At 39.6% G+C, this 24,073-nt stretch overlaps 2 protein-coding genes across 2 annotated transcripts in view; both read left to right on the top strand.

Annotated features, from left to right (window-relative positions):
* The window catches only part of LOC118209722, a 411,967-nt gene that overhangs the window by 200,889 nt on the left and 187,005 nt on the right, over window positions 1–24,073 (top strand). The gene's annotated exons all lie outside the window — the stretch shown is intronic.
* The window catches only part of LOC118209894 (NACHT, LRR and PYD domains-containing protein 3-like), a 178,251-nt gene that overhangs the window by 106,538 nt on the left and 47,640 nt on the right, over window positions 1–24,073 (top strand). Inside the window, exon 7 of the mRNA XM_035385619.1 lies at window positions 11,386–11,559. Coding sequence (XP_035241510.1) covers window positions 11,386–11,559 — 174 coding nt within the window. The remainder of the gene's footprint in view (window positions 1–11,385; window positions 11,560–24,073) is intronic.

Here is a 24,073-nt window from a genome sequence, read left to right as displayed (position 1 = left end):
TCTTCTTGTGCTGTGAGTTAGAGCTGCAGTAAGAGGATGAGTTTCACTGGAAGCTCTGTCTCCATGTGCTGTGAGTTAGAGCTGCAGTTAGAAGATGAGTTTAACTGCAAGCTCTGTCTCCATGTGCTGTGAGTTAGAGCTGCAGTAAGAGGATGAGTTTAACTGGAAGCTCTGTCTCCATGTGCTGTGAGTTAGAGCTGCAGTAAGAGGATGAGTTTAACTGGAAGCTCTGTCTCCATGTGCTGTGAGTTTGAGCTGCAGTAAGAGGATGAGTTTAACTGGAAGCTCTGTCTCCATGTGCTGTGAGTTAGAGCTGCTGTAAGAGGATGAGTTTAACTGGAAGCTCTGTCTCCATGTGCTGTGAGTTTGAGCTGCAGTTAGAAGATGAGTTTAACTGGAAGCTCTGTCTCCATGTGTTGTGAGTTAGAGCTGCAGTAAGAGGATGAGTTTAACTGGAAGCTCTGTCTTCTTGTGCTGTGAGTTTGAGCTGCAGTAAGAGGATGAGTTTAACTTGATGTTGTGTCTCCATGTTTTGTTCACAGGGTCCAGGTAGAAAGAGCAGGGTCACCTGTACCCAGCTGTCTGTCTATGAAGAGTGATCATTCAATGAGTCATCCAATCGAATTCAGGGGAGAGTTTGCAGGTGACCAAAGGTAATTAAAGAGGTTCAAGTTGATAGTACTGTTTAATTATACTTCAATGTTACTGGCTCCTTTCTGTTGTCGGTGTGTGTATTAAGACTTTCAGATCTAGGTGGGGGTTATTATTGCACATATAGCTGTAGGTTTGTGATTTATATCACATTCAGGTGTAGGTGAGGTGTATTTTGTCATATTCATTTGTGCTGTGAGTTAGAGCTGCAGTAAGAGGATGAGTTTAACTGGAAGCTCTGTCTCCATGTGCTGTGAGTTAGAGCTGCAGTAAGTGGATGAGTTTAACTGGAAGCTCTGTCTCCATGTGCTGTGAGTTAGAGCTGCAGTAAGTGGATGAGTTTAACTGGAAGCTCTGTCTCCATGTGCTGTGAGTTAGAGCTGCAGTAAGAGGATGAGTTTAACTGGAAGCTCTGTCTTCATGTGCTGTGAGTTAGAGCTGCAGTTAGAGGATGAGTTAACTGGAAGCTCTGTCCCAATGTGCTGAGAGTTAGAGCTGCAGTAAGAGGATGAGTTTAACTGGAAGCTCTGTCTCCATGTGCTGTGAGTTAGAGCTGCAGTAAGAGGATGAGTTTAACTGGAAGCTCTGTCTCCATGTGCTGTGAGTTTGAGCTGCAGTAAGAGGATGAGTTTAACTGGAAGCTCTGTCTCCATGTGCTGTGAGTTAGAGCTGCAGTAAGAGGATGAGTTTAACTGGAAGCTCTGTCTCCATGTGCTGTGAGTTAGAGCTGCAGTAAGAGGATGAGTTTAACTGGAAGCTCTGTCTCCATGTGCTGTGAGTTAGAGCTGCAGTAAGAGGATGAGTTTAACTGGAAGCTCTGTCTCCATGTGCTGTGAGTTAGAGCTGCAGTAAGAGGATGAGTTTAACTGGAAGCTCTGTCTCCATGTTCTGTGAGTTAGAGCTGCAGTAAGAGGATGAGTTTAATTGGATGTTGTGTCTCCATGTTTTGTTCACAGGGTCCAGGTAGAAAGAGCAGGGTCACCTGTACCCAGCTGTCTGTCTATGAAGAGTGATCATTCAATGAGTCATCCAATCGAATTCAGGGGAGAGTTCGCAGGTGACCAAAGGTAATTAAAGAGGTTCAAGTTGACAGTACTGTTTAATTATACTTCAATGTTACTGGCACCTTTCTGTTGTCGGTGGGTGTATTAAGACTTTCAGATCTAGGTGGGGGTTATTATTGCACATATAGCTGTAGGCTTGTGATTTATATCACATTCAGGTGTAGGTGAGGTGTATTTTGTCATATTCATTTGTGCTGTGAGTTAGAGCTGCAGTAAGAGGATGAGTTTAACTGGAAGCTCTGTCTCCATGTTCTGTGAGTTAGAGCTGCAGTAAGAGGATGAGTTTAACTGGAAGCTCTGTCTCCATGTGCTGTGAGTTAGAGCTGCAGTAAGAGGATGAGTTTATCTGGAAGCTCTGTCTCCATGTGCTGTGAGTTAGAGCTGCAGTAAGAGGATGAGTTTAACTGGAAGCTCTGTCTCCATGTGCTGTGAGTTAGAGCTGCAGTAAGAGGATTGTCTTTTACATTTATAACTTATTGCACCTATGCCAAATATTACTCTTGACCATCCACAGTGGAATATCACACAAACACAATATATCAGCTTCTGTTCAAATGTTTTAAAAATTCTTTCAGATTTTATTTCTGGTGTTTTTGGGAGTAATGGCTTGATTTTAATCTGTGCTTGGAGGATGAGTTTAACTGGAAGGTCTGTCTCCACGTGCTGTGAGTTAGAGCTGCAGTAAGAGGATGAGTTTAACTGGAAGCTCTGTCTCCATGTGCTGTGAGTTAGAGCTGCAGTAAGAGGATGAGTTTATCTGGAAGCTCTGTCTCCATGTGCTGTGAGTTAGAGCTGCAGTTAGAGGATGAATTTAACTGGATGCTGTTTTGTTCGCAGGATACCACAGTCTCTCCAGCCCTGCTCTTTAGAAGAGACGAGTTCAGAGATATCTTTCACAAGACAGGTGAGTTCTGTTTTTTTTTCCCAATTGTTTTTAATTAATTTGTGTTTCATTTGAATATATAATGCATGTATCATATACCATATATAGAATACATAGTTGAGGCCAAACGTTTACATACACCTAAGCTAAGGACATTCAAACTCTATTTTTTGCTACAGCACACATTTCATGTTACCATACATTCCCTGTGTTAAGTCAATTAGGGTATCTACTTCATTTCCGTAAGAGGTCTTTTCAAGAAAATAGCTAAGAGACTCTAGAGACTATATCAGATTTTCAGCTATTCACGTAAATAGAATGTCAAAAGCAGAAAGTGTGGTTTTTCTAAATAAAAAAGAAACTACTTTTTACATTATGAACAAAAAAAAAAAAACATTGCAATTAGACATTCCTGTGCCAAGTAAATGACCTAAAAGTAAACTACTGCTACCCTCTCTAAGATCTACCCATCGTGACTTTTGCCCCTGTTTGGAAGCCTCATATACGTTACAGTAATCATACAGTGTTGAGTTCTTCAAGCTCATTTACATACTGTAGCTTTCGAACGTAGCTCACGCCGTCCTTCTAGCTGAAACTACAGCTTAGCTATTCTCCTGCGTACTGACTTACTTTCACTTTGTGTTTTCACGTCTACTTTAGTAGAGCTTTGACTATTGGCAAATGCTTTGCATAAAAGATACTGAAGTACTATAAAGGGCACTGTATTATTATAAATAGTTAATGATTCGATTTTATATTTTTGTCATTTTCCTCCTTGTGATACCAAAAATGCCAAACACGGAACTGTGTAAAGTGTGGGTATATTTTATTTGTAGTTGTGTAAATACAGAAATATGAATGACATTCCCGGCAAGATTATACAGGTGCAAAAACAATAGTTTAATGTTTTATTTTTAGTCATCCAGCAAGGCAGTGTAATGACCGAGAGGTTTTCATGAGTCAGAGGGGGGCTCGAAGCTGCCTGCACACATCCAAAAGTGCTGCAGGCAGCCACGCTACCCAGTGAGCCACTAGCGAAGGAGATATATAAGCAGAATTTTGTGGTTTTAAACAAGTGCACTTCTATACATGTCATTTTGCGTGTGCATCCGATGAGTCGTTAGCAAGGTAGCTATAAGGAAATGTTATACCTACTGGTGAGGCAGGGTTATGAGAGGACAATTTGTTATGGTTGTTAGAGTTACACAGTACATACACCTCAGTGCTCGGCAGTATCCTTGTGCCTCGGAACTTGAACTCATTCAGTTACTTTCTTTCAGACTCTAATGCCAAAGGATTGTAATTATACTGTATTCTAACCCGAGTTACTGGGACAGGTGGTTTAGGCCCGAGGACTCAGTTCCAGCACCTCAGAAATTCAGAAGTTGTGTGCTATGACACTTTGCACCAGTCTTAGAGGTTTTAACATGGGTTCCACGTGTGGCAGATTCCAGATTCTTGTTGTAGCCTGGGGCTGCACTATCAGAGGGGTGGAGACTTGTATCTGCCGTGGCACCCAGAGGTTGCGACGTTACATCGGGCTCGGTACTCAGAGGTCCAGTGACCACTAGTACCGGCCTCCATCTCTGAGACTTAAAGGTGTGGTTCCCTCCGGACAGATACCGGACAGTCTCAACTGCACTCTCAGAGGGGTTGAGACGTGTACCGCCGTGGGACCCAGGCACCCGGGTTTAGTATCAGCACTTATCAGACTCTGCTTTCAGGCTGGAACTTAGGAGCCTAGGCTATGCACCCGGCTTAGCACTGGTCATTTATTTGTTCCTCATAGGCTAGAAACTTAATCCTTTAACCTTGTTACTGCACTCAGAGGTGCTTATATTAAGGCCTAAAGCCTTTAAACTTGTTACTAGACTTGTACTCTGAGGTTTTTATATTAAGGTCTAAAGCCTTTAAACTTGTTACTAGACTTGTACTCAGAGGTTTTTATATTAAGGTCTAAAGCCTTTAAACTTGTTACTAGACTTGTACTCAGGTAATCAGTTCCGAGGCTCAAGAACACTTACCACAGTGCCCTGGGACACCGCAACTCAGCTTGTATGCACTGATATTAGTGGGTTAGCATAAGGCCGGTGATGCTGTGGACAAAGTGAGGTTATTCACGAAATTATGGATCATACTGAAAACATAGTGGTTTATTGTTACTATATATATATATATATATATATATATATATATATATATATAAATAGTAACAAAAAAAAACAAGGCATGTCCAAGCAGCAGGAGGGTGAGCTGTATGTCCATTGATCCCCAAGTTGGTATGTCCAGAGCCCTCTCTTCAAAAGGGCAAGATGGCTGAAGAATACACAAGATTGCTCTTCCGCAATAAACGGTGTCGTAAACAGTCCCATGCAGGATGCATTGATTGCTTTCCTAGCTGCAGGTCTCATCCTTTAGGCATTTATGGCCCCCACCTGTGTGTAGCAGTTGAACACAAGTAGAAACCAGACGTGACAGAGTCCTTTTGCAGTGAATTTTTACCTTACATAGCTAATGTTAAACTCAGTGAAAATGCAGAAAGCGGAACTCTCTAAAGTTTGGGTGCATTGTATTATTTTAATGCTTATTAATTTAGCATCTGGAGGTGGAACATGGCTGGGAAAAAAGATATACACAATATTCCAATCTGGAGAGGTTTTCAGGATATCTGGGCCCACCTTTGGGAAAACGCATGTCAAATTTTACCGCTTTGTTAAATCCACTTTTTTTATTGGTGTTGTGTACATCCTGGGGTACAATTGTAAAAAGAAATCTGGTTCCATCCAGTATCTGAAGTATATATAATCACTACAGAATAAAGAAAATACAAAACATTTTTGGATTTCTTCTTTGTTTTTCAGGATGAATGTGTCCTGTATGTTTACAGAGCGAGACTCCCGTGTGATCAGGGGTTATTTTGGTAGAAATGTTCTCTTTATTTCAAGCTTTGAACCATGTCTGGACTGCATATAGTTTCATATTTGGAGATAACAGTACTGCATGGAGATAATGAGGTTTCTTTAAGACAGGGGAGGTTCCTACGAAAAGCCCTGTATTTTAAGTGGGGTTTAAGGGGTTAACTCCCCTAAAGACACAACTTAACATCAAATCCAGTTCTGGAGTGCTGCCTGATCCTCCCTGCCTCACAGAAAGTCCAGATTCCTTTAGCAGGTCCCACAAATGGCAGCAGAGGAGGACTCCAAACTGAGACAAACTGGAAGCATTCAGTTCAGTTAACATTTACTAAATGTACTGCACAGAGCAACTCCTTTATTATATGGAAATTCATGACTTAGCACAAGTAGTATCTCTAGTATCTGTATTTCTCTTTTCTGGCTGTCACAAACACTCAACACAAAACAAGGATCCTGTTGCGTTTATTTGAGCAACTGTAATACAACCCAACCCGGAAAAAAAATTTTGGTTCTCCCAACTAAAACGTTTAAAGTAACTGTATACAATAGCCCTTTTCAGGTTCTGTGCACTACAAACTCTATGATCCAGCGACAATTATTTTATGTTGGCTGAGCAATGATAAATAAGTTGTATTAACTTTGATTTGACAATATTGACTTACATTAATATTGAGGTATTCAGCCAACAAAATATTTTCACTCTTTTTTTTCTCTAAATCTCTAAATATAATAATAAAAATTAATAAAATATTACTACATTTTATATTCAAATACTGTAAGAAAATTACCAAATTCATGTAACTAAATATTTTGCACTGGGCCAACCTAAATAATAAAGGTGTTTGTAGGGAAAAAAACGAAGACAAAATTCTATCTATCCGTCTGGTAACATTTTTGTAACATTTATTTAATTATTATTTGATAATAATATGACTAATGGTCCTATTATTATGAATTGACATACTCACCAACCCACCTCTTCATGAGTTTATTTCACACTGATACAGCACACCTCTTCATGTGTTTATTTCAGTCTCTCCTGCGCACTTTGATGAAGCTGAAGAAGGATGAGAAGTTGAAAGAGTTTCAGAACCATCTGAGTCAGGATTGCCCAGAGTGCTTTACGACTCTGTCTGAAGATCCTTCTGTACTGGCTAAGTTTATGAAGATGAAGGAATTGTTCAAAAGTCATCGAATTAAAAATTACCCAGAATGCACTGATGGAGAGCAGAAGGATCCTGAGGCCCTGTACATAGTTGAGAAGTTGCTGGAGACCTGTGGCAGTGAGAGGTCTCTGAAGATCACACTCCACATCCTGAGGAACATGAAGCAGAAGGATCTCACTGACTCACTGGAGAGAGATGAGCAGCGCAGTAAGATTTTTCTCTCATTGCGAATGTGTGTCCATTCAATGCTGGAATTAGCTATAGCATCCACACTTTCATAATAGTGTTTTACATTGACAACATTACATATAGAAAGTGTCACAAGCAATGCGCACACAAAGGCATTTCAATGAAATTATAGCATGAAGCAGTGATTATGGGGGTAAGCAAATGTACATGAGGCATAGCATACTGTTGGACATATGTAACTCTGTGATGTGTGTAAAATGCTGTTAAGAATGTGTCTATTAATATTTTTATTGGCAGTTTAAAAAAAAAAATTGTTATTGAATGGGAAATGTTCATCACATTTTAAACATAATTGTTTCTCATATTTCCTCTCTTCAGATGGATCCATAAAAATAGCCCAGAATGCACTTAAATCTCATCTGAAGAGGAAGTTTGAATGCATATTTGAAGGTTTAGCAAAGCAGAGCGACCGAACCCTCCTCAATGAGATCTATACAGAGCTCTACATCACAGAAGGGGGAAGTGGGGGGGTCAATAATGAACACGAGGTCAGACAGATTGAGACAGCATCCAAGAGACAAACTACACATGAGACTGCAATCCTCTGCAATGACATCTTTAAGCCTTCACTTGGACAAAAGAAACCCATCAGAACTGTGCTTACAAAGGGCATCGCTGGCATTGGGAAAACTGTCTCTGTGCAGAAGTTCATTCTGGACTGGGCAGAAGGAAACGCCAATCAGGACATTGATTTCATCTTCGCTCTTCCTTTCCGAGATCTGAATTTGAAGAAGGAAAGAGCATTCAGTCTGATGCAACTTCTGCAGCACTACTTTCCACAACTGAAAGAGAGCCAAAGTGTTGAAGGTGATGAGGTCAAAGTGGTGTTTATCTTTGATGGTCTGGATGAGTGTCGACTTCCTCTAGATTTCCAAGGTAATGAGATCTGCTGTGATATAACAGAATCATCATCAGTGGATGTGCTGCTGACCAACCTCATTAAGGGGAATCTGCTTCCCTCTGCTGTCCTCTGGATCACCTCCCGACCAGCAGCAGCCAATCAGATCCCTCCTGAGTGTGTCCACCGAGTGACAGAGGTACGCGGGTTCAATGACCCACAGAAGGAGGGGTACTTCAGGAAGAGAATCAAAGATCAGAACCAGGCCAGCAGAATTATCTCACACATAAAGTCATCCAGGAGTCTCTACATCATGTGTCACATACCAGTCTTCTGCTGGATTTCTGCTACTGTTCTGGAGACAATGTTGGGTGAAACAGAGAGTGGAGATCTGCCCAAAACTCTGACTGAAATGTACACACACTTCCTGCTCATTCAGACTGATGTGAAGAATCAGAAGTATCATGGCACTGATGAGACAGACTCAAAGAAGATGTCAGCATCAGATACAGAAATCATCCTGAAACTGGGGCAGCTGGCTTTTCTACAGCTGGAAAAGGGCAATCTGATATTCTATGAAGAGGACCTGAGAGAGAGTGGCATTGATGTCAGTGAAGCTTCAGTGTACTCTGGGGTGTGCACAGAGATCTTTAAAGAGGAGTGTGGGTTGTATCAGGAGAAGGTCTACTGCTTTGTGCATCTGAGCATTCAGGAGTATCTGACTGCCTTGTTTGTGTTTCATTCATGTGTAAATGGGAACAGAAATGTACTCAGAGCAGAAGAATCAAAACCACACAGTGACAGAGTGCAGCTGTCTGAGTTACACAGGACTGCAGTGGATCAGGCCTTGGAGAGTAAGAATGGACACCTGGACCTTTTCCTCCGATTCCTTCTTGGCCTCTCTCTGGACTCCATTCAGAAGCTCTCAGGGGGACTACTGACACAGACAGGACGCAGATCACCTGTACCAGACCTACAGACACAGACAGAAAGCAGATCACAGAGCATTGAGGAAACAGTCCAGTACATTAAGGAGAGGATCAGAAAGGAATCTTCAGCAGAGAGGACCATCAATCTGTTCCACTGTCTCAGTGAACTGAATGACAACTCCCTAGTGGAGGAAATCCGGAATTCCCTGAGATCAGGAACACTTTCTGATAAAAAGCTGGAACCAGACCAGTGTTCAGCTCTGGCCTTTGTGTTACTGATGTCAGAGGAGATCCTGGATGAGTTTGACTCGAAGGACTACAACACATCAGCAGTGTGTGATGAGAGACTGGTACCAGTAGTCAGGAACTGCAGGAAGGCCACGTGAGTATTATGTCATTAATAATGTAGATGATTGACAGTGTATTTTCACACTTAATATTTCTAGTGAGAGTAAAGTACAATAAAATTGTCTGGGAAGTTAAATTTGGTATAAATGATAACTTCTGGATCATTTTAACAGTTAGTGCATTTACCCTTACATTTACCCCTTTACATTTAAACCCTTTGTGCGCATGCCAAATATGCCCAATCGTTGCCCATTCACGGGGTACCTTATTTAAAGCTTTATAACTCCAGACGTGAGCATCACAGAGACTTGAATAATGGCTTAAATGAAGAAAGACATTTGTACCATTTACAATACTAACTAAGATTTGTTTATATTCATAATGTAGGAAGAAATAGGCAAAAAAATCCAAATTGAATTTGCTCTTCGTTAGTTTGCAATAAAATACTGAGAGAACCCATATATAAAACAGGTTACACTCTACATGTCCTGGATCAAAAACTCCTTGACCACAAGTTCATAAAATCTAAGGGTGGATATGTAGAACTACTATAGATTTATGAAGCAAAAACTAAGCAGTGTACCCAGTGTCTCCAAAACTATCCAAAATGTCTAAATTATGCATTCCTGTAAATCATGTATTGCACTAAAAATCAACTGTTTTGTCTGAAGAAACTCACTGTTGCATCATTTTCAAGTGGGAATTACAAGATTTCCATCGGTACAGAGGCCTAAAATATCTAGGTGTCCTGAAACATATCCAAAATCTCTCCAAAAATAAATGAAATGCTTTTTTTCTGTTATAAAGCATATAAACGTGCCCCATTTGAAGGTTTAAGATGAAGCATTGATATTAGATTAAAAATAATGCAAAAACATTATCACACAATGTGGAGCAGTACCTACATGTGTAATCATTAATTCTTGTATCTTTTCCTCTACTCTACAGTATGTAATGTTTCCTTGTATGGGAATTGGACGACATTAAAACAAATTCAACTGTCTGCCACTATGTTCCAGTTCAGCTCTCAGTCGATGCATTAAACACAATGACTACTTAGCAACCAATGAACGCTTACATTACAGTTACATTACACTCAAATTAAAAGAAATAGCACAGGCATCACAAATAAGTGTATATTTCACAAAGGGATTGTCCAAGACAATATATGACCACTCAGTCTTGAAAGGGACATGTATACGCGTAAACCCAGTGGTAAGGTTGTATATTTATTCCATATTAATGCCCAGATATTATCAGTAGAATGACATGGTATAATTTTTTTTAAATTCCTCTTCTTTATTTAAGTGTTAAGTGAGCAGCATTTTTCATAGCTGTACTGGCATACCTTCGGATATTGTTGGCTTTATCTTGTTGCAATGACGGAATACAATTTTTAGCAGTAAAATAATGTTTTTATGTATGCCCAGATGCGCAAGTTCGGTGTTGAATAATGTGTTTCCATTTAAACCAATCCAGACCAGGTCTTAACTCAGAGCACATTTTGCTATTTTGGTGGCGTTATGAATGCGGCACACATGTGAATGCATGACACAGATGTGAGAAATATTTAATTTCAGTTTGACTGTTTCAAATGCAAGCTGTGCTCATTTACACAGTCCAATGGCAGCTATTTTTGCAGTGCATCTGTATGGAGCTAACAGCGTTATTTAGAACTGATCATGTGACTAAACTGACACAGTAGCCTCAGTGAAGTGGATTATTTCTAATCCTGAATGAATTACATTCTGTCATCAAACTGAAGATGAATTATTTGTGAAATTTGTAATTATAACAACTGTGCTTCCTATGAGAGCAGGGAGGCTTCAGTGAAAAGCCTGGGAACAGTCAAAAAAAAGTGTTCATCCTTTACTACTTTCTCCATACATTAAGCCAGCACACCACTGACTTGCGTGTTATTGGTCAATGATTGAGCGAACGTTTGGAATGTTAAAAATGTATTTTAGATGCTTAGAAGGGTTGAGTGGTACATTACAATACAGCCCTCAGAAAGTCAGTGCATTCTTTGTGGTGTGCTGTGTTATACACTAAATAGCCATACACCTTGGATGTGACACAAACCCCACAGAGTAGACATTACAGGACTTTCATAGGGAGAGAGAAAGAGATTACAGCACACAGAGTGCACGAGAGAGCAGGGACTTGTTGGCTGTGGAGCTGTTTCTCTCGTGAGCATACATTCATCTTATCAAGTGCATGTCTGAAATAAATGAAACTTAGTTGAAGTGGTGAAATGCTTTCTTTATTTTTAATTGTGGTATTAAACAAAAACTGACAGTAAAGAAACAGTATTCATAATATACTATATTAACTATCTGCAGACTGAACAGCTGTGGCTTCGCAGATGAGTCCTGCAATATTGTGGCCTCAGCTCTCCAGTCATCAAACTCACCCCTGAGAGATCTGGTCATCAACTGCACTTACATGAGAGATTCAGGAGTGAAGCTGCTCTGTGCTGGACTGATGAGTCCAAACTGTAAACTACAGAGACTGGGGTGAGTACTGCTGTGTACTGTGTGACCTTAACTGTTGTGGCTGTGTAAGGGTTTGAATTTTGTCACAGGGAAGAAAACAAATTTCCTGATTTCATTCATTTTCAAAACCTGTAACCTGAATGTTTGTGTGAATACAATTTAGCATATATGCGTATTGACTGGGGTGTGCTCATATGAAATTATCGCTAGACACTGCACCCTGGAGAGAGAGACACTCTACTGCTGCCATCTAAGTGTTCTCTGACACTAAAACCTCAGTCAGCGTACAAGTGAGCAATTCATGACCTCTGTATTATTTTATCCATCTGGACACTGACTCTAGCAGCTGTCCCAGAGGAGCTGCACATCCTGCTAGTGAAATTAACAAATATGCCCAGTGAGTAACACAGTAAGGGTGTTACCCCAAAACTTTATTAACGAGGCCAATGCAGTGATTGGTTCTTACAGAGATGCACACTTCAGTCAGCGTATAAGTGAGCCATGTAGTTTGGTGCAGTGTAAGAGAAAACAGTTTATCATATGACAAAATATGAAAGTTGCCAATAACCAGGAATAGACAGCTTTAACAATGTTAGGAGGCAATCATTTGGATGGATTTTCCACAAAGATTATACAGATGCAAAAGCAATAGTTTAAATGTTTAATTGGGATGGCAGGTACGGTATGCCATCCCGCCAAGTTACGCCTTGGCGGGGCGGCATGCCCCATACCTATACAGCCCAGAGAGTTTGGCACTTTTCAGGGGTCCCTTCAAAAATAACCACAATGACCGCAGACTCTCAGCCCTTAAAAATATTCATTTCTGTACCTTCTGACCTCATTTCAACAGACAGAATTCACAAACAATGTCACACGTCCGCACAATAAAGCCTCAAACTTAGGGGATTTTGTGTTTTTTCCTTCTTCTTCTTCCTGCCTGATTACATCATCATAAATGCTCCAGGCCCACAAAGAATACATCTCCCCATTGGAAATTTAGGTATTTCAGCCAATAGAAACATCAGATACACACACAAATATACACATACACGTTTTAAAGTAGAAATGTTTGCAGCCATAATGTCTGCAGTCTTTTAGCTCACTGGGTTGCCGTTGGAACTTTTTGTAACAGATGCAGGTTCATCCCCCCTCGGACTCACGCGATCCTCTAACTAATTACACTGGATTGATGGCTTACTAAAAATAAAGCATTTAAACTATTGCTTTGGCATCTGTAAAATCCTTGTGGGAAACTCATTTATATTTCACAAATCCAAATAAAATACACCCACATATTAGACAGTTCCTCCTTCGCCTTCAAATTTTACATTAGGTACCTTGCTAAAGATAGAACAGGTCGCGTGTATAATGTTACTACAGACGGCTCTGAAATTAAGCACTAAAATCAATGATGCATTTTTGTCTGGTAGGTAACATTACTGGTCGTACAGAAACTGGCGCAAGATAATGACTTCTCCATGCCTGGTATATCGTTTTTTTATAAGTCAAAATGGTTGCATTGTGCCAGTACTGGTACTGTAACAACTTCTTAACTAGACTACTGTAGCGACCCTGCAACACCATATTTCTAAATTAATGTTAGCTAGCCCTATATATATCCTCTACTGACATGCAGACAATTAGTAGGTCTGTCATGTACAATAGCCCATCAAAACCACTTTCATTTAAAAATGACATACACTTTCATTTATTTGTCATTACTGTTAAAGTAAAAACATTAAATCTATGCCTATGTGTTTCGTTCAGCTAGAATGTGTGTTTGCGTGCATTTATGTGCATGCATGTTTCTCACAGCCTAATTTATATGAATTGCTATTATCACTTATTCATAACAAACCCAGTACAAAAAGAAATGATATCTGATGAAAAACACATTTTCAACATACGAAAATGCCAAGTTACTTACACATACATTGTACTGTCTTTAAGTCATTAATTCAAATATAGGCCTGCCATTAAAAGTATTGATATCAAAATTACAGTTACATTACACTCAATTTCAAAAAAATAGCACAGCTATTTTGGAAGGTACCCAGGCATCACAAATAAGTGTATTTTTCACAAACGGATTGTCCAAGACAATATATGACCACTCAGTCCTGAAAGGGACATCTCTATGCGTAATTCCAATGGTAAGGTTGTATATTTATTCCATATTAATGCCCAGATATTGACAGTCGAATGACATGGCAATTTTTTAAATTCCTCTTCTTTATTTAAGTGTTCAGTGAGCAGCATTTTTCACAGCTGTACTGGCATACCTTCGGCTATTGTTGGCTTTATCTTGTTGCAATGACGGAATACAAATTTTTAGCGGTAAAAGAATGTTTTTATGTATGCCCAGATGCGCAAGTTCGGTGTTGAATAATGTCAAGTCAAGTAGAACTTTATTTGTCCCCAGTGGGGCAATTGGTTGTGCAGCAGTGAAACAGTACCAAGGCAATTAATACATCATATAATAAAAAGTAAAAACATAGAATACAAGTAAAAACATAAAATGCAGTAGAGAACATAGAATTCAAGTAAAAACATAGAATACAGTAAAAACATAAAAATACATTTTTGTAAAAACATAAAGTGCATAATATTATCAAGCCTGGTTGGGTGGTCAGCTGGTATTACCTTTTTCTATTGGAATTTAGCAGTGAAATGGCTGACAGTATGAATGAGTGTTTGTATCTGTTGGTTTTGGCTAATGGGTATTTGAAGCGGAAACCCGAAGGCAAGGTCTGAAACTCTAGGTGCAGGGGGTGGGTGCTGTCAGACAGGATGGATTCTGCTTTCTTTAACAACTGTTTGTTATACAAATCAGACAGACTTTTTTGTTGAGTACCCGTGATACTGCTACAGACCTTGATCACCTTTGTTAATGCATTTTTCTGTTTTAAATTAAGAGAGGCATACCAACAGATAAAAGAAAAAGTAAAAATCGATTCAATAAAAGATCTGTAAAACAAAGTCATCAGGGACCTGTCAACATTGAACTTAGCCAGCTTCCTCAGACAGAAAAGGCGCTGCTGGCTTTTTTTACACAACATATTGGTGTTACAATCAAAACTCAGCTTATTATCAATTATGATGCCCAAGTACTTATATGACTCAACAATTTCTACATCCTGACCATTAATTTTAGTGTTGACAGGGTTGGAGTGATGACGTCTAAAATCAATACACATATCCTTGGTTTTTGTCACATTTAATTATAAAAAGGCTTCTTGACACCATCTTAAAAAATAACCTGTGACCGGCCCATGGGACATTTCCTCCTCTTTCAGCAGGCTCACTATAACCGTATCATCTGCAAACTTCACAATGTGATGGTTTTCAAACTCACTGCGGCAGTCATTAGTGTACAGGATATATAGGAGAGGAGAGAGGACACAGCCCTGGGGAGAGCCAGTTGATGTAAAAGTTAGTCCAGAGAAATGTCCATTCACTCTCACTCTCTGAGATCTGTTGGTGAGGAAGTCCAAGATCCAGCCAACAATGTTAGTGCCCAACCCAAAACACTCAGCAAGCTTCTGCACCAGCAGGTGAGGCTGTATGGTGATAAAAGCTGATGAGAAGTCCACGAACAACAGTCTGGCATGGTTCTTACTACCCTCTAAGTGCTTATAGATGAAGTTGAGCAGAGTTATAGTTGCACCCTGGACCCCCCTGTTGGTTCGATATGCAGACTGTAATGGGTCGAGATGATGCTCCGTCCTATCCAGAAGTTCCTTTTTAATAAACTTTTCAAATGATTTCATAACAAAAGAGGTCAAGGCTACAGGCCTGTAGTCATTCAGAGTCTTAGGGTGGCTATTTTTTGCAATGGAAACTATTGTAGATTGTTTCCATAGTTCAGGGACCGTTTGCTGACAGAATGACATATTAAAAATATAATTAAAAATAGGGCCTATTTGATCAGCACAGCGGGACAGCATACGGCTACCAGTGTTATCAGGGCCAGGGCTAGTTCTGGCTTTACAGTGTTTAAAACTATTCACAACACTGTACAGAAAAGGAAGAGACAGGTTGACTAGAGTTAAGTAGGTTGTGTTTTAAAACAGCAGTTTCGTTGCTAAAATCATGCACATCAAATCTTGAATAAAACATATTAAACTCATGAGTCAGAGCCAGATCTGACGGAAAGCCTTCTAAAGCCACCCTTTTCTTTACTTTGTCATTTAACCCAACCATGGTCCTGACACTGTCCCAGGCTGAGCCTTAACTGTTCTTGCTCAGTTTGAATTCAGCATTTTGTTTATAGCCCAATTTAGCCCTCTTAATTTCACGTTTAATCTCTTTTTGTAAAATATTTAGCTCAGAGAAATTATCTTGCTTAAATGCAGGTTTTTCTTGTTTAATAACACTTTAAGGTGTTTACTCACCCAGGGTTTACTGTTCGGATAGATCTTAACTACCTTTTCAGGGATAACAATGTCCTCGCAATATGATACCCATGAACTGACCACTTCTGTGAGTTTGTTAATGTCCCAAGATGATTCTATGAACTCCTCCCATGCCGTGCAGTCCAGACAGCCTTGCAGCGTCAGCGTTGCCTCCTCCGACCAGAGTTTCACCTTTCTGGTGAACACTTTCCCCCTCTGTAGGCATGTGCGATATGCTGGAATAAGTTGCACACAGTTGTGGTCAGCCGTGCCCTGCGGGGGGAGTAGGACGGATTTGTAAGCTCCTTTAATTGAGCCATAACACTGGTCTAGTATCTTGGCATTTCTGGTGGGGCAAGACACATATTTGTAAAAGCTCCTGAGAGTTTTGTCCAGCGAACAGTGGTTGAAGTCTCCCAGAATTAAATTAGGAGAATCGGGGGACAGCAACTGTAGTTTCTGCACAATCTGTAGGATCAGTTCAGAGGCGATGCTTTCGTTTGCCTTGGGGTGAATACAAACCACAGTGAGGCAGGTAGAATGGACGCATGGAAACAGAAAGCAGTTCAGTATCCTTGGTGCATAGTCTCTCTCTTACTAGGGCAGTTTTGCACCAGCGTTCATTAGTTTCCATATAAACCAGTCCAGACCAGGTCTTAACTCACAGCACATTTCGCTATTTTGGTGGCGTTATGAATGCGGCACACATGTGAATGCATGACACAGATGTGAGAAATATTTTATTTCAGTTTGACTGTTTCAAATGCAAGCTGTGCTCATTTACGCAGTCCAATGGCAGCTATTTTTGCAGTGCATCTGTATGGAGCTAACAGTGTCATTTAGAACTGATCATGTGACTAAACTGACACAGTAGCCTCAGTGAAGTGGATTATTTCTAATCCTGAATGAATTACATTCTGTCATCAAACTGAAGATGAATTATTTGTGAAATTTGTAATTATAACAGCTGCGCTTCCTATGAGAGCAGGGAGGCTTCAGTGAAAAGCCTGGGAACAGTCAAAAAAAGTGTTCATCCTTTACTACTTTCTCCATACATTAAGCCAGCACACCACCAACTTGCATGTTATTGGTCAATGATTGAGCGAACGTTTGGAATGTTAAAAATGTATTTTAGATGCTTGGAAGGGTTGGGTGGTACATTACAATACAGCCCTCAGAAAGTCAGTGCATTCTTTGTGGTGTCTGTGTTAGACACTAAATAGCCATACACCTTGGATGTGACACAGACCCCACAGAGTAGACATTACAGGACTTTCATATGGAGAGAGAAAGAGATTACAGCACACTGAGTGCACGAGAGAGCAGGGACTTGTTGGCTGTGGAGCCGTTTCTCTCGTGAGCATACATTCATCTTATCAAGTGCATGTCTGAAATAAATGAAACTTGAAGTGGCGAAATGTTTTCTTTATTTTTAATTGTGGTATTAAACAAAAACTGACAGTAAAGAAACAATATTCATAATATACTATATTAACTCTCTGCAGACTGAACAACTGTGTCATCACAAAGGAATGCAATATTGTGGCCTCAGTTCTCCAGTCATCAAACTCAACCCTGAGAGATCTGGACCTCAGCTACAATTTCCTGGGAGATTCAGGACTGAAGCTGCTCTGTGCTGGACTGATGAGTCCAAACTGTAAACTACAGAGACTGGGGTGAGTAGTGCTGTGTACTGTGTGACCTTAACTGTTGTGGCTGTGTAAGGGTTTGAATTTTGTCACAGGGAAGAAAACAATTTTCCTGATTTCATTCATTTTCAAAACCTGTAACCTGAATGTTTGTGTGAATACAATTTAGCATATATGCGTATTGACTGGGGTGTGCTCATATGAAATTATCGCTAGAGACTGCACCCTGGAGAGACAGACACTCTACTGCTGCCATCTAAGTGTTCTCTGACACTAAAACATCAGTCCGCGTACAAGTGAGCAATTCATGACCTCTGTATTATTTTATCCATCTGGACACTGACTCTAGCAGCTGTCCCAGAGGAGCTGCACATCCTGCTAGTGAAATTAACAAATATGCCCAGTGAGTAACACAGTAAGGGTGTTACCCCAACACTTTATTAACGAGGCCAATGCAGTGATTGGTTCTTACCGAGATGCACACGTCAGTCAGCGTATAAGTGAGCCATGTAGTTTGGTGCAGTGTAAGAGAAAACAGTTTATCATATGACAAAATATGAAAATTGCGAATAACCAGGAATAGACAGCTTTAACAATGTAAAGAGGAAATCATTTGGATGGATTTTCCACAAAGATTATACAGATGCAAAAGCAATAGTTTAAATGTTTAATTGGTATGGCAGGTACGGTATGCCATCCCTCCAAGTTACGCCTTGGCGGGGCGGCATGCCCCATACCTATACAGCCCAGAGAGTTTGGCACTTTTCAGGGTTCCCTTCAAAAATAACTGCAATGACTACAGACTCTCAGCCCTTAAAAACACTCATTTCTGTACCTTCTGACCTCATTTCAACAGACAGAATTCACAAACAATGTCACACGTCCGCACAATAAAGCCCCAAACTTAGGGGATTTTGTTTTTTCCTTCATCTTCTTCCTGCCTGATTACATCATCATAAATGCTCCAGGCCCACTAAGAATACATCTCCCCATTGGAAATGTAGGTGTATCAGCCAATAGAAACATCAGATACAGGCACAAATATACAAGTACACGTTTAAAAGTACAAAACTTTGTAGCCATAATGTCTGCAATCTTTTAGCTCACTGGGTTGCCGTTGGAACTTTTTGTAACAGATGCAAGTTCATCCCCCCTCGGACTCACGCAATCCTCTAACTAATTACACTGGATTGATGGCTAACTAAAAATAAAACATTTAAACCATTCCTTTGGCATATGTAAAATCCTTGTGGGAAACTCATTTATATTTCACAAATCCAAATAAAATACACCCACATATTAGACAGTTCCACCTTCGCCTTCAAGCTTTACATTAGCTGCCTTGCTAAAGATACAACAGATTGCGTGTATAATGTTACTACAGACGGCTCTGAAATTAAGCACTAAAATCAGTGATGCATTTCTGTCTGGTAGGTAACATTACTGGTCGTACAGAAACTGGCGCAAGATAATGACTTCTCCATGCCTGTTATATCGCTTTTTTAAAAGTCAAAATGGTGGCATTGTGCCAGTACTGGTTCTGTAACTACTTCTCAACTAGACTACTATAGCGACCCTGCAACGCCATATTTCTAATTAATGTTAGCTTGCCCTATATATATCCTCTACCGACATTCAGACAATTAGTAGGTCTGTCATGTACAACAGCCCATCAAAACCACTTTCTTTTAAAAATGACATACACTTTCATTTATTTGTCATTACTGGTAAAGTAAAAAGATTGTTTCCATGCCTATGTGTTTCTTTCAGCTAGAATGTGTGTTTGTGTGCATTTATATGCATGCATGTGTCTCATAGCCTACATTTATATGAATTGCTATTATCACTTACTCATAACAAACCAAGTACAAAGTGAAATGATATCTGATGAAAAACACATTTTCAACATACAAAAATGCCAAGTTACTTACACATACACTGTACTGTCATTAATTCAAATCTAGGCCTGCCATTAAAGGTATTGATAGCAGAATTGCACCAGGTTACATGAAACAATATCTTTTCTCACACAAATTAAACAAGCTGTATTCCAAAGAAATGCTACCCAATGTTTCCTGAATAGTTTAAAGTAATTTGGCCCTTTGGGACTTTGTATGACTGGCATGCCCTTATGATCGAATCTATTATTTTTGTATATGTTGCATGTCCTCCTACAAGGACCTATGGTGATGGTCCTTCTAACTATAATTTTCTTCACAGAAACTTTCAATTACTTTTCTTCATCTTCTATTATGAACTTTTATCACATCCATACATATTTGAGCCTGTTTCTGAAGTGACTCTGCTTTAGCTGTGTGTTAAGTAGGTGGTATACTTAGTAAGAAGTACAACTTTTTGAGCAAAAAGACGCAATGAGAACAACTGAAGAACAAAAACACACAGTTGTGTGTTCTCACGGTGCAGTGTGCGACGGCCCCCAGGGAGAACTCCGACCTCCCCCTCTCAGCTATTGGTCCAAATATCACATGGTTGGTTACGTCAGGGTTGAGAGTTCAGAGGGCAGACTTCACATGCTAATGTAAGGAGAGTCAATGCCAATCTCTCTCCTGTAGAGATGGGATTTCTGTGAGTTCCCGCATGTTTGATGAATGGTGCTACTCGTTTCAGCAAGTCATCAAAATGCCTAGTGCACATTCGGAAATAAGAGAAGTGGACCCCCTCGTCTAAACTCCACATTTGCCGAATGTACAGACAAAACTCTCCATTCTGTCCTACTCTGATTTAGATGGCGAACATACCATCTCCTTCGCCTTTTTTTCTTCTTTTGCATAGCTAGATAAACTAAAGCAGATTTAAACACTTTATACTTTTTGTTGTGTGTTGTGCCCTTCTCTTTATACATCCATGGCGTAGCCGCGAAACGGAGGTGTAGTTGAGATTCCAGCCCCAGTTAATAGCTGCCTCGTAAGCATTCTGCACCCCCCAGCAGCGTGGAGTGACATCAAACGGTGCGGTGTTCTCACTGAGTATACCGACAACGGTGTTCGTGGACATGTTCGCCGGTGGTTCTCAATCCTGAAGTTCTTTCTTCTTACTGAGTATACCGCCAGCTTTAGCTTGCAGTGCAGTGAGGAGTTTGTCACATTAAACCAAAAGTAAAAAGAAAACTTAGTGTCCACTGTGAAAGATGTATCTTTTACATCTTTACTTTTGGTGGTAGCTGTGTCAAACATCCCACAGCATTGTAAACTAACTCACTGTCCACTCTGAAAGATGGCAACTACACTTCTGGGATGGGATGGGAGGATTAAGCCCAGAGAAAAGATTATAGAAAAGGTAGATGGGCCCTTTGCCCCAATTCAGAGAACATACAGTATAAGAAAAGTGGCATTTTGGGTCAGAATAACATCTGTAGAACTGTCAGAGTTTAGTCCAGCAGGACGTCTAATTATCAGGTGCAGAGTGCTGCTGTTGGAGAGTGTAGCACAGACATGTTCCCCAGAGCATCATCAACCTTAAAATCCTCAATTTCACTCTTCAACACTGAATCATTGTTCCATTTCACATATTACTAGGGAGGTGAAATGTTCTGCCTACAGTGTAATCACAATGGGCGTTCCACACAAACATAAAACAGACTTTGCATCTGGGCTCACTTTAACAGGACGTTTAACAAGGAAGTATGCAAAATCGGAGTAGATAAAGCTATTAAATAATTTAACCTCTTAGCTCAAAGCCCCTAGTGGTCGGCACGCCGACATGCCGAGATTACTGAACTCAGAGATTCGGTGCTACTGCAACCAAAGTATGAGTTAAAAACAGAAACACGTTGTTTTAGTTTAATTAGTAGACGATACACGACAACTATGCCGCATACGAAGTTTCGCAGTGCCACCATTGTCGCTCTGGTCGTTCATTTAACACGCACCCCCTCCCTGCAGTCTCATCTACAACTACACCCCCCGCCCATGACATAATGGACAATATTGTCCATGTTGGCATTCATAAATATATTCTTTATCGTAAATATCGTATTCCGTCATTGCAACAAGATAAACCCAACATTAGCCCTAAGATATGCCAATACAGCAGTGAAAACGCTTCTCACTGAATAACGAAATAAACAAGAAAAAGTTTTTAAGAGTTATACCATGTCATTCTACAGTAAATATCTGGGACTAAATATTTAATAAATATACAACCTTACCGTTGGTTTTATGCGTAGAGATGTCCCTTTTGAGACTGAGTAGTCATATATTGTTTTGGACAATCCGTTCAAGAAATATACGCGCATTTGTGATGCCTGGGTACCTTCCAAAATAGCTGTGTTGTGTTTACGGCATTGTCGCCCTTTTAGTACAGTCTGGCTTGATTGACAATTCATTTATTCAGTAGGTGAGAGTATAAGCTTTCTAACGATGTATAACATGTCTGATTTTGCTTTAGGAATAGCGTTTTATAGCGTTTTCTATGGAGACAGTACTGTCTCTGTCTCCATCTACTGAACATAGATAAGATTTCATCATTGCTATGTAAGTATTACTGCTCAAAATATTTTGGTATATGTTATTTTTTAAATTGAGTGTCTTTAAATAGGTTAATGGTATTATATAATGTGGATATTTCACACTGTAATGTAAGCATTAGTTAGTAGTGTAATAGTTTTTTGTGAAGCATGCAAGAGTGATGACATGAGAGTTGGAACATTGACAAAACGTGGTGGACAGTTGAAAATTTTCATGTCGTCCCATCCCCATACAAGAAAACATATGAGAGTACAGAGTATAGAAATACATACAAGAGTCAATTATTACACATTTAGGTACTGTACCGCATTGTGTGACAATTTTTTTCCATAATTTTTTAATCTGATAGCAATGTTTCATCTTAAACTTCATAAGGGGCTCATGTATATGCTTTATAATGGGCAAAATGCATTTTATTAATTTTTGGAGAGATTCTGGATATTTTTCTGGACCCGTATATATTTTAGACCACTGTGCTGACTGAAAGCTTGTAATTCCCACTTGAAAAATGATGCAACAGTGAGTTTCTTGAGTCAAAACGTGAATATGTTGTGATTTACAGCAATGCATAATTTAGACATTTTGGATAGATTTGGAGACGCTGGGTACACAGCTTAGTTTTTGCTTCATACATCTGTAGTTCTACATATCCACCCTTGTATTTTATGAACTTGTGGTCAAGAAGTTTTTGATCCAGCACATGTATAGTTTAACCTGCTGCATATATGTAACATCTCAGTATTTCACTGCAAACTAAAAAAGTGCAAGTTCATTTTTGATTTTTTATCTAGACAATTGAATATGTGGCACTTTATTTATTCCAAAATTATGAATATAAACTAAACTGCGTTAGTATTGTAAATTGTACAAATGTCTTGCTTCATTTAAGCCATTTTTCAAGTCTCTGTGGTGTTCACATCTGGGGTTATAAAGCTTTAAATAGGGTACCCCCTAAAGGGGCAAGGATTGGCATGTGCGCTAAGGGGCTAAAAACTGTGTTGACAGTTCAGAAATTTTACTTTTTAATTTTAGAACCAGAAATTAGGCTAATTTGACTGTTTACAAGCATTTGTGCCTACACTTAATGCTTCACAAAAATCAATGGGGCCATTATAAAAAAGGACGCTTTTCAGCCCTTTCTGTCGCTAAGGCTCTTTCTGCCACTGCTTTCATGCTCTCTCTCTCTCTCTCTCTCTCTCTCTCTCTCTCTCTCAATTCAATTTTCAATTTCAAAGTGCTTTATTGGCATGACAAATATAGGCACTTGTGTTGCCAAAGCAGTGGTTATAACATACAACTATATACAATTAATCCGTTATATTAAAAAAAAAAAAAAAAAAAAATATATATACAAAAATATCAGTAAGTGATGTTAGGTGTGTGTGTGTGTGTGTGTCTGACTATCTGTGTGTTGTGTGCATGAGTGAATATTATGTGTCTGCTTGTACGTGTGTATGCTGTGTGTAAATGTGTGCATGGGGTGGTCACACATTGTCCCTCAGAGTATGGCAAGAGAACACAAATTGTGCTGCTAATATGCAGCAGCCTTTTTCTTCTCCTAATAGGTAGGGTAATCTATCGTCATTGGGTATATCATTGAATTGGGGACATTTCTGGATTATTTTTTGGTAGAATTTTTGGCGAATTTGGTCAAATTTTGTGCATTCCATTAGGAAGTGTTTTTCCGTTTCAATTTGGTTGCCTTTGCATTGTTGGCACAATCTATATTCTTCTGGCAACCATGATTGTCTGTGCCTGCCAGTTTCTATGGCTAAGTGGTGCTCGCTGAGTCTGTACCTCGTCAAGGTGGTTCTCAGTTTTTTGTCAGTAACTGTGGTCAGGTAGTTGGCTACAGTTCGATACTGTCTTTTTAGGGCCAAATAACATTTCATTTTACTTTTGCAATTTTGTTTTAGTTTCCCAGTAGGTTATATAATTCTGTTTCAGCTGTGTTGCAATTTGGTTTATTCTAATTATGTTTGTAGTTTTGTTCTGATCCTGAGCA

This window comes from Anguilla anguilla, chromosome 12, assembly GCF_013347855.1.
Source record: "Anguilla anguilla isolate fAngAng1 chromosome 12, fAngAng1.pri, whole genome shotgun sequence".
Lineage (NCBI taxonomy): Eukaryota > Metazoa > Chordata > Actinopteri > Anguilliformes > Anguillidae > Anguilla > Anguilla anguilla.
This window is presented reverse-complemented; position numbering and strand designations above follow the sequence as displayed.